Genomic DNA, 12,208 nt, shown 5'->3' on the forward strand with positions numbered 1-12,208 from the left:
ACATAAAAAAATAAACCTCTCAAACTCATCTAATTTTGACCCAAATCTCTTCTTGAACATCCTATAAGATGTTGAAAAAAAAAAGACAGCTTATTTTCATAATTTTTTGGCAATTTTAAGCAGTGGAAATTCAAATCTTATGTGTTATTTTATCCTTGTTGGGAATACAGGAGGTTCCTAAATAGAATAGGATAAAATGACTTCTTATTGTAAGTGGCTCTGCAAATAAAAGTTTAATTAGATTTTTATTATAGCTATTGAATTTTATGCAACATATGCTGTCTCTTTTAAAATACATGTTCATTGAAAACCTGTTTATTCATTTACACATTTTTTTTTTGTAATAGCATTTAGAAGCCTGCTAAAAATAAGAACCAGGTTGTGAGTTAAAATTTTTCAATCAGCTGAAACTACCAGTTCCCATTCACTGAGCAACATATAAGCTAGTAAGTTTTTTTTTTTTCATTTTGATACTCTCATGCCATACAAGAGAACCAGTAGCTATAAATACACTTTTAAAATTTTGTTTTAATTAGTTATACATGACAGTAGGATGCATTTATGTACTTTGATATATCATACATAAATGGGATATAATTTCTCATTTTTCTAAGTGTACATGTTGCAAAATCATATTGGTCATGTAGTCACATATATACGTACAGTAATAATGTCTGTTTCATTTTACTATCTTTCATATCCCCACATCCCCTCTTCTTCCCTCCAATTATTTGTTGAATCAAATGAAGATTTCTTCAAAAGTTACTCTATGTTCTTATGGGTGACAAATAGGTTTTAATAGCATCAATTCACTAACATATTTGTTTTTCTATTATAGTTTCTGGTTTCATAAAGAAACTTAACTATCAATAACAAGTTATTAATTTTCATAGAATAAGAATATATTCATGAAATTAAGACACCATTTAGTTTCCAACAAATTATTAGGCAAAATAAAATAAATTCTAAACACCAAAACACTTATCTAGAGAGAGTTAATCAACAATGCGGGGGGGGAAGGTTGCATTTCTAAGGCTTATTATGATAATCAGTGTGTGTTTTGATATACATATGAGTAGACTTTAAAAAAAAAAAAAGCATGTTCTTTCAATTTAGCACATTTAGGGTAGTTCTCAGTTTGAATTCCAGGAAAAATGCTGTTTACGTAAGCCTTATAGCAAGCATTTAATTAGTTATGTCATAGATTTCTTTTTTAATTAAGATTTATACCAGGTAGAATAAAAAGCAGCTCTCTTATATATCAATTTTGAAAATGAAGTTTAAACAGATAAAGAAAACTTCACTAAGTATCCCATCATGGAACACTCTAAAAAATACCCATTTTCAAATAAACACAACAGTGTTCAAATATCTATAATGTTTTACAAAATATCCTCGAGGTTTCATTAATTTATTCATTCATTCAGAAAGTTTACATGTAAGTTCAACTATATTAAGAACCAGAGATGCCATGGCCTATTAAAGTCTTCTATACAAACCTTACCCCAGCATCAGGAGAGAAATGCCCAACTTGACTTGACTAACCAGTTCTAGCATTACAGTACACTAGGAATCTGATTTCTTCTTTCTTTAAAAAATGCTAAATAAAACTCACTCTCATTATTGAACAGTTATAGGAGAGGAACAAGCAACATGCAAACATATGGACTTACTTTGTTTCCCAAATATGGAGCTGGAGCACTCCAGTAGTAGCTGTCTGGCAGGACTCTTCGGGCCTCCACGTTACTGATGCTGATCTGCTGAGGCGACACCAAGTTGTCCTGCTGGGGAGACACTTGAATTTGGCCAGAGATGTCGGTCAGATACCAGCCACTCATGTCTTGTATCTTAGAAAAAAAACAAACATCAATAATTATAAACAACTATCCATCACCTTCTTTTCTATGTCACATTCCCTGTAGTGTCCATGTTTAGAAATTAGAAAACCAAACTATTAACACTTAGAAGAACACGAAATTCATGAATGTCACCAACACACTCATATAAGCTCCCATTGTTTATTTTTCCGTGATGTTTCCAGGAGTTTTGATAAGAATGTATAATAATCAGTTTTTACTGATGTTATACTTTTAAAAAGTTCCAAGTACTGTAAAAACAGAAATTCATTCAAAGTTACCTGATGGTTAAAACAGTATATAATTCATCAAATAATCAGAGTTTGAATTTCATATTTTTCATTCTATTAATAATCTCTTGTTGCTTAAGGAAATAAAATATTTCAAAAGAATTACATATATATTTGTAAAGCAGAGGAAGAAAAGAACGAAAACATGCAAGTACCTAAAAGGTGGCTTTACATTCAGTGTTTCTTCCCCCCTCCCACATTTTAAAATTTCTGTGTAGGTTTAAGGGCATACAAATCCCCCAGCCAGTTGCTATGACAACATCTCACAATACTGTATTTATTTTCTCCCACAGGGTCATAAGTGCTCTGGAGACCCACATCCTAGATCCCTGGCCAGAAAAGGAAGGAACCTTGCAGGGAAGGGGGTGCATGATGATTGGCTTTTTCATTGCCCTGCTCCCGTCAGGGTCAGGCATATTGCCACACTTTGAATTTAAACCATCCTACCCGCTTAGGATAAAGCTGAACTGAGGTTTCAGGCTACTCACTACCAGGGATCTATGAGACTTTTTTAACCTCCTTGGTGTTGTGATGTGTTGGGAAAAGAATGGTAATGGTAATGACGGGTGGCTAAAATATTTTTTAAATTTCTTCATGTACATTTGATTATGCTTATCCCAAAGCTGTAGAATCTTTAGTACTTTTGTGGTCAAAAGAAAAACAAAAACAAAGTGAAAACTTATTGGCTAACTAGACCATAGATAATAAACTCCTTCCACCTTTTCCCCTTCCAAGGGAGCTGAGTTGGATTCAGTGGACCTTGGTTCTAAAGACCCCAAAGCTTGAGTGCCACCAGATGTACCCCTTGGCTGGTAATAAAGCTTTAATATGTCAGTGGAGACATCAGGAGGGTGGGATGGGGCTCTATAAGGGAAATGAGGAAGTTGGGCTGAATGCCCATTTTATATTGATTCTTTGAACTCAGCTTCAAAAGCAATACATTTGATAATGTCTACACAGATTCAAATTCAGGCATGGGAGAATCATTAGAAACTACTCATAGTATTGCAAATTTCACTTAACAGCCATATGGGCAGAAAAATATTTATACTTATATTCTGAATTATTTAGCTTATTAAAGCTAAGCAGTGTTTGGAAGATAGCTTATCAAAATAGTCTTTGTAAAGCATAACTACAATCTTGTACTACACTGCTCAAAATCCTTCTCTAACTCTCCAAACAAAACATCCCAATGTTTCAGTCCATTCAACTTCATAAGACCTAGTGTCTCATTCACCCTCAAAGCTTTTCTCTACTACACTGTATATATTAAGTTCAGCTACACAAACTTTCTGAAATTCCCCGAAGGTCCCACTTCCCTCAACTCTTCTATAAGGGGATAAATTGATCTCTGCAAAAGAAACCATTAGGAAGTATTCTGGGCAGTAGAGTTAGAGAGGTAAGCATATTTACATTAGAGGAAGAGAATCCTAGTTATGATTAAATAGGTAATAATTTAAAAATCTTCCAATCAACTAAAAATGAAGGTGTTGTTTAAATTTCGTGTACTTTTTAATAATTAAATAGCCCAGGAAGCATCAAACAGCAATTAAAAGCTGGTATTTACTAAGTGTGTGTATGTATGTGTATATATATATATATATATATATATATATATATACAAAAAACATATATATTTACTATGTATATGATAAAGTAGTTTTTCAACTTCCATACAAAACATGTTGGTAAATGGAAAATGTAATGTTTTATATTACAATCTCATGCTTTCTCTATTATATCATGAACCCTTGGAATTGAAACAACATGAATTCCATTATTATTTCACATACTAATCACAGGCACTGAAAGACTAGACAATTTATTCTAAGAGGTGCCAGTATACAGCATGACAAATAAAACCTTAAAGGGTTTGAGCAAATATACACAAATAGCATTTGTAGAAAATCCCATCACTTTAAAAAAAATAACTCTAAATAGAAGCTCATGGTAATAAATTACTTTTTGAAAATATTTGTTACAAAGAAACAACAGCAGCAATAAAGAAGACCCTGGAGTGGCACAAAGAATTAAATAGCAGTCCTTACATTGCCATAGGTCCAGTAGGAACTCTGACATCTGTTTGAAACCCCTGAACAGAAACACTCATCACAGCCTTTCCTGTTATCCTCTTGCAAATTGAAGAAGCCAGATTTGCAGCGACTACAATCTCCTCCTTCAACATTCTCCTGCAAATAGAGAGGTGTGTTAGCAACAGACAGAGATACCCCTCAAGATGAGGAGTTATACCTCTGCTTGTCTCAGGAAAATATTAACTGTATATTTATTTTACTTACAAACTTATTTAAAATATAATATTATTTTTAAAATCAGATCATAAGCTGCTTGTGAAGTTATATCCATTCAAATCCCATGGAGGGGGCAGAGATTATTGGATGCTAATCTTGATGTTTGCTAAGTGTATTGAGCAAATGTTATGATAAAATACAAGAATATGTTAGCCTGACTAAAATGGTGCCATTCAGGTTCACGGTTCTGTTCTATGGAGCAACTTCCATTTTACTGAACAACTTTGCACATGATATATGATAAAATTAAACATGTTAAACTTTTACCTGGATGCATAATAGAACACTTATGTTATACAAATTGTAAAATACTTTTTATACAACAGACTAAAATGCATGCCTTTGAGCACTAAAAAGCGCTAATTTGACAGGAAGAGGAACTAGGCCAAATAATCTGGAATGTTTTCCTGATCAGACTAACTGCAAAAGGAAGAAAGTTTTCCTTGGTTAATTTTTTACATTGTTGGCTTTGACACATTGGTCCAGCTAGTTAGTGATATAAGGATATTGTGCAAAAAATTCATTCTTGTTGCTGACTGTTCTCCAGATTGGTTCCATTAATTCTACTCCTAGCGTACTGAAAGTTATTTCTTGATAGGTGAGCCTCAAATGAGGTCTTATGCCAGTGGAAGTTGGCTGTATAATGAAAAACTGGGAAAGGTGTAATATCTCCATTTAAGAGATGGTTAATCTTGACTAATTCTTCTAAATGAAAGTTCCCTGCTTTCCAGAAAATAGATTTTCAATATTACTTAAAGGTGAATTTATTCTGCATTTCCCCTCTTCTTAAATTCCCTTTACACCTCAAGTTTGAAGCTTTCCTTTTTCCTTGGAGAATGAACTTCTCTCTCAACTGTGTTCAGATGGCCTTTTGTACACTGCCTTAAGATAACCATAAAAAAATGCAGTTTTTCTGGATGTGTACCATAATATGTTCAGAGGTAGAAACCCTATTTACTTGTGCTTATTGTGGTAGAGCAAATTGGGAATTTTAGCAGTTTAAGATTTGACAGATTGGTTCTGCACGCTGACACACAACAACTCTGCTTATGGACATTTAATCATAGAGACTTGCAGTGGTTACAGGAACCTATAAAAGATAACTACAGTAGTAGAAGCAGGAAGCAAAGCAATGGGGACAGAATAATTTTTATGCTTAGTTCAGTAAAATTCCCTAAGCTGTATGAGCAAAGAGTCACAAGGTGTTGACTAGCTTGTATCCATATAAAGGAGTGTAGAATGAAACCTTCAATAGAACTGCACCCACTCCCTTGCTTTGATGTACCAAAAAACTTGCTTATGTTTAAAAATAAGAGTCCCACTGTGCTCAGGGCTCAGATTTTGAGAATTATTCCTCATTATATTCCATTTAATAAAGTGTTGCTTCCAGATCTTGGTGTCTTGACTTTTATTTTCCAACACACTTCAATCCCAGAAAATAAGAAATCCTGGTCCAACATTGAATGCAGACTTCATAATTTTTTTGTCAAATGGTGGTGATTTCTACATCCAAAAAAGTGCTCTGAACATAATAGATGATGAAGAAGATATTTTTAAATAAGTCAAGATTGGGAAGAAGACAAGTATGTTAAAAATTTGAGAATTTATAAGGTAAAATAGAAAAAAATGGCATAAATGTAAGGGGGGATTTGGAAGAGCTTCTCCTTATATCCAGAACTTGTTTAAAATTAACTTTTTGGCTCTGCATTTCTAAGGTCCATTGACATCAACCACTTCTGCATCACTGGAAACCTCAACAAGGGGGTGTTTCTCCTCTTGTTTCATGTGTTAAACTGTAGAATCTGATATGCACACCAAATGAAGCAATGCATTATCATTCTTGCAAGTTTTAATTTTTTAAGGTAGATTTCAGATATTTTGAGATGATTTCAGAGAAAGTAATAAAACTTATTTCAGACCTAACGGGACACAGAAGTCCAGACAGCACTGAAGTTGAGGGCATCTTCAAAAGATTACACAGGCAGAAGGATGAAACACAGCTATAATTATAGTTATGCTTCTTTTGAGGACACAGGACAGCTGTTCTGAACACTGTGTTCTTCTGTGCTTGCTCTAATCCACTTTTCATTTACTCTCATTTGAAAGCAAATCATACCACTTTTCTGAGACTCAGAGTGAGTTCAACAATTAGAAAATTTTAGACATTAGTTGCATTTTCTTTAGCTTCATTTTAGCCTAGTAACATGACCCTGAAAATATGATTAAATAATTGCATATTCAATTCAATTTGATAACCTGAAGCAACACATTAGGGAAGAAATTTGAAGTACCATAAATATGAGCGAGTCAAGGTCTCTGTCTTTAAAAGCCAGCATCTACTTAGGTAACAAGATAGACTCACAATCAACTCTAATGCAAGATGGAATGTGGTCACTGCATCTCAGAAGTGAACTAAATTATAGATGTACCATAAGGAAGTACTAATTTCTTCTGCAAGCTTTAGGAGGTTTTACAGCAGGAGTGAAATTTCATGTAAACTTTAAGTCTGGTTTATGAATTCAACTAGTTGTCAGGGATAGAACAAGAGACTCATGTTAGCAAAGATATTGGAAACAAGAATATCATAATAGGTAGAAGGTTCATTCATTATTTATTCTTTCAAAACAAATACATCGAATAACCCAATATGCTAGGAGCTTCACTTGATTCTTGCAATCCAGGGTCTCTATCCTCAGTTTATAGATCCTAAAGGCAATCCTAATATACATTGACCTGACATTTCCCCTTAAGAACTAGTAAGTCATTTGTGACTGCTCAGCAGGAGATAAATCAATAGCACTATACTTGAGGGACTTAAGTCAATAGCAGTGAGTAAAATGTCTAAGAAATGTGAGTCATTGAACAACAAAACCTTTCACTTTTTATGGTGCAATAATGGGTTACCTCAACAGGTTTAGGGTACGTAAACCCTGCATATAATGATCATTGTTATGTTATGGGAAGATAACCAATAAACCTTCATATGCCTGGGTCCTAGAGTCACAGCAGATACTTTATAAGGAGAATGCCTGGCTTTGGCCAGTTGGAGGCGCCAGGGCCATGCTGTACCAGTGTGAACTCTGGAGATACTGAAGACTGGGTAGTTTAATATTGGTAATATGGGCCATTATACATTATAACTGAGCCCCTGGTAAAAGTCCAGAACATCAAGACTCAGATGAACTTCCTTAATGAACAACAATTCCTCTGAGTAGTCACATACTTTTGCATGGAGAACTTAGCCTGCAGTGTGCTTCCACTGAGACAAGATAACTGAGAGTTTGTGCTTGCTTGGTCTTTCCTGAACTCTTCCCTATGCATCTTCTGGTTTTGGCAATTTTAATCTGTAACCTTTCAAGTAATAAACTATAATATGAATATAACAGCTTTCTGAGCTCTGTGAATCCTCTTGACAAATCATTCAAACTGGGGTTGATCTTAGGGTCCCTGACACATCATGCTAGTGATGTAGGATATCTACATCTATAAAAACATGTCTCCAAGTGGTGATTTTGCCTTGTTCATTTTGAAAAATCTTTGAAGTGATGTATTTTAGATCTTCACACTGATCCTACTCTTTCTACACCCAATTCAATTCATTCCCCTCTATGAATGATTGTCATATTTTTACAGCATTTGCAAAAATCTTACATAAGATTTCATTGTATATTTATTTAATGGTACAATTTAAAAAATCTATACTCCCACTTTTTATTCCTGAGTCTATACCTTATATTTACTTTATAGTGAATAATAGTTTCTGCTAAATTGAATTTTATCTGAGGCCATCTCCATACTTTGAGTTCCTACATAATAAAAATGCAACTTAATTTTTCAATGATTAGAAAACCTAATTTAGGAGTATATTTATTGTAACAGATAGTCAGGTTTCAGCCAATCACAAACAACTAAGCTTAAGCCAATTACAGGCTGCCAACTGATCAGTGTTCAAATAAGGCAAATGCCTAGAAGTAACCCATCAAGTTGCTTCTATACTCTTTCTCTCTCTCTCTCTCTCTCTCTCTCTCTCTCTCTCTCTCTTTCTCTCTCTCTCTCTCCCTCCCTCCCTCCTTCCCTCCCTCCCTCCCTCTAATATTTATTGACCACATAAGTGTGCAGAGTTCTCTGAATCTCTTCCAATTTTTAGTACTATCTGATTCCTGAACCATTCTTGCTCAAAGCAACTAAATTAAATTTATTTTGTCAAGAATTTTTATGTTTCTAATAATATTGAGTTAGATTCATTATCCAAAATTGCTAGATTTTGATTTTTCTCAGGCTCTACTGCAAATACTGAAATATAACTAAATAATAAATATAATGTATATATGACCTGCTTATATATCATTCCTCATGGCCTACTTAAAGGGCCGTTTGAAATTGGTAGGAAGATGAAGAACTGGAGAAAATCTTTGTATCCACTAAACATCTTCTTTCTAAACACATATCAACATAGATATCTGGAAAACTAATCTTATTAGGTTCTACTTCCTTTAACAAACTCCCTTGAAAGAGTGTATAGTTGACTGCATATCTAAATAATGTTCTACTTAGTGCTTCACAATTTTTCTTTTAAAAATAAGTCTTTTTTTTAAAAAAATGATGATTGCTAGAGAACATTATAGTGCAATAATAAATATTTATACAATAGAGAATAGCACAATTCAAAGACAGGAATATAGTGTTTTAAGACATTTGTGTACACCTTCATAGAGGCAAGGGTTTCCTACCTCCTCTATAATGTGTTTCACAATCTGTATATAATTAGCATCTTTATGCTATCAGTGTAATCTTAGCAGCCTAGATCCCAATTCTTTGTATTGGTCTTCAAGGGTACTATTGCTTTTTCAAAACTTTTATGATTTATTAACATTGTCATCTGTTACTCAGACCCTGATTGCATTCCTGATTCATTCCCTTGAAGTTTCCTCTTGATATGAATGATTCAGGACTGATGTTATGATTTTTAGCTTGAGAGTGAACCATCTGCTTTAAGGGTGAGCTCTTTGGGCAACTGAATTTCTTTTGCTTTCCATATCAATTTATTAATAAACAAATCACACATTATTTCTCTTCTTGGTTTATTCTTTGTGTGACTCATTCATTCATCAAATGACAGCTATTCTATGTGGTCTAATAGGTGATATCAGAGGAAAATAAAATTGCCTTCAAGAGCAAGCAATAGAGCAAAGGAACTAAGAGCAGTGCATAGATAACATTTCACAAGATATGCACTGACTGCTCTGAGAGGGGTTCAGAGAACATCCTGAGACACCACAGTCATCTCTGCCCCTGAAGGAAAAGTGAGGCAGAAAAGCCACAGGGTTGAGCAAAGAAGATGTATCCCAAGATTTTCATGATAAGGTGAAAACAGGCTACTGTAGCATTATCTATTTTTGGGGGGAAGGGGTACCAGGGTTTGAACTCAGTGGCATTCGACCACTGAGCCACAACCCCAGCCCTATTTGGTATTTTATTTGGAGACAAGGTCTCACTGAGCTGCTTAGTGCCTCACTTTTGTTGAGGCTGGCTTTGAACTTGTGATCCTTCTGCCTTAGCCTCCCAAACCCCTGGGATTACAGAAGTGTGCCACTATGCCCAGTTTGCAGCAAAATCTTCATTTACTGGAATGTCCCTAGCAGGAGGATCTATCAAAATCCATTTACTGAAATAAATGAATAAATAAACACAAAGAGTAAAAGCACTGTTTTTGTTATTTATTTACCTTTTATATTATAAGGTTGTCAGAGGCCATGGCTCAGTCCCTGAAGTCCAGGTGGGATCCTAACTATCTGATCAGGAGAGTGAGATGTCTGGGTGCTATTTTAATCATTATGAGATTTATCCTTCCTTTACCTACTATTCCATCACTTCTTTGTACTGATCAACTTTAAAAAGAGTTATTAACATAATTTAATACATTTAAAAATGTACTTTATTCTTTATTTAAACAAACTAGGCTCGACTCTATTAAACAAGCATTTCCACTGGGCAGCTCCTGTCATTTTGTTTTAATATTTTATCTATTTAGAATTCACTGCTGAGTCTTTCTGATGTACAGATTCAATAACAGTTTTCACACTGAAGCCTCTAAAATAGTGTAATTTCCAAATGCTCCAGATTTCTACTGTAGAGATTAATATTCCCAATATTCTACTTGTGTTATTTTTAGAGCATTATTCTAATTGATTATATTAAAAATTAAATATGAACCAATAATAATAAATTATTTTTCATTGTAAATAATCCAGATAACAAATATTTTTATTCTTATATATTATGATAATAAAATGCCATTTTAATTGAGACCAGTTTTCTCAGTTTATTCAACCAATTTTTCATTATCATGTCCCTAAGGAAATCTGTTTAGTTATTCTATTTTTTTTATAATAATCCCTCATGAAATTTTAATACTATAGATACATTGTATGTACAGATGTATTTTGTGAATATGTTTGCCTTATACATAAAATGAATATATTTTCATCACCCAAGAACTAATTTTCATTCCCTTATGAGGAAACGGGTGCTTACAGACACATATCTCAATTGAACATATTTACCAGACTATATAATTAAATATATTATGTCCTATCCTACAAAAATATTTATAGTGCTTTTCGTTTTCTTTTCTTTCTTTCTTTCTTTTTTTGGGGGGTTTTCTTTTCCCCTGGGGGGGGGAAGCAGAAGGAGTGGGGGGGGTGGGCACCTTACTAGCTGCTTTTAGTTTTGATTTCTTTAAATCAAATTCTGTTGAGCTAACATCAATTTCTTTTTGCCATAGTTTCCTCAGTATAGTGTCTCTCTGGAGAAATAGAGTCACAGTAGTTTCCTGTATTCTGTATCAGGAAGCTGCCTGGTTATAAATGAGGTACAACTTCTGCAGTGCATGCTTATCTGTGGTTGTTAGTCAACTGGGAATTCTATTGACAAAGTTACCAAGAATATCTGCAGTGACATTTAAGGATTGTGTGTGCGTGTGTGTGTGTGTGTGTGTGTGTGTGCGCGTGTGTGTGTGTGTGTGTGTGATAATTGCTTCAGGAATTTTGCAGTCGTACTTGGTTTTGGGGGGGGTATACAGTCAATTACAGGCTTTCTTCCATTATGGCCTTCATTCTAATGCATCCTAGTATTAAAAGAAGTTAACAAATGGAAGAATAATTGGCTAATTAGCAGTATTTGTTGAGTGTTTACTCTAAACACAGTGTTCTGAGGCTAGATGACAAATAGTTGATGGGTTAGGGAATGAAGAAAACAAATGAAAATTAGTTTTTACTTTTCACAAGTTGAGTTTCAATATTACTGAAAAGACTCATAGTCATATAGCATTTAACATAATAAAAACATTTTATTCAGAAACTATTGCAATAGGGGAAGGGAGAGCTAAATATAGAACTGAGCTTCATGCCTGATACACCAAAGACAAGTGGGGATTTATAGTCAAGGAGCAGAAAGGGTTAGTGGGTGGAAAACTATTGAGAGGAAACATCAAAAGTAGGTAGCATTCCTGTTAAATCAACCTAATAGGATTCTTGTTAAAGACAGGTGAAGGTACTTGGATATTAAGAGTAGGGAATTCTCTGTGCACTGATCTAGTAGGATTCTTGGTAAAAGTGGGCTAGGCATGAAAATAAGGCCTAAAGATGACATCTAATAAGAGGGCCCAGAGACAAATTTCTGAATGCAGTCTTCATGCTAAAAATTTCATGTTTGCAATTTTAGATCCAGGATAAAACATATACATTGAAGGTCC

General features: G+C 34.2%; 1 protein-coding gene across 1 annotated transcript in view; it reads right to left on the bottom strand.

Moving 5' to 3' along the window:
- The window catches only part of Lama2 (laminin subunit alpha 2), a 572,217-nt gene that overhangs the window by 304,728 nt on the left and 255,281 nt on the right, over positions 1–12,208 (bottom strand). The window contains exons 11-12 of the mRNA XM_078019194.1: positions 4,195–4,335; positions 1,674–1,847 (exon numbers count right to left, since the gene is read on the bottom strand). Of these exons, the coding sequence (XP_077875320.1) occupies positions 1,674–1,847; positions 4,195–4,335 (315 nt within the window). The remainder of the gene's footprint in view (positions 1–1,673; positions 1,848–4,194; positions 4,336–12,208) is intronic.

Source organism: Ictidomys tridecemlineatus, chromosome 8 (assembly GCF_052094955.1).
Source record: "Ictidomys tridecemlineatus isolate mIctTri1 chromosome 8, mIctTri1.hap1, whole genome shotgun sequence".
Classification (NCBI taxonomy): domain Eukaryota; kingdom Metazoa; phylum Chordata; class Mammalia; order Rodentia; family Sciuridae; genus Ictidomys; species Ictidomys tridecemlineatus.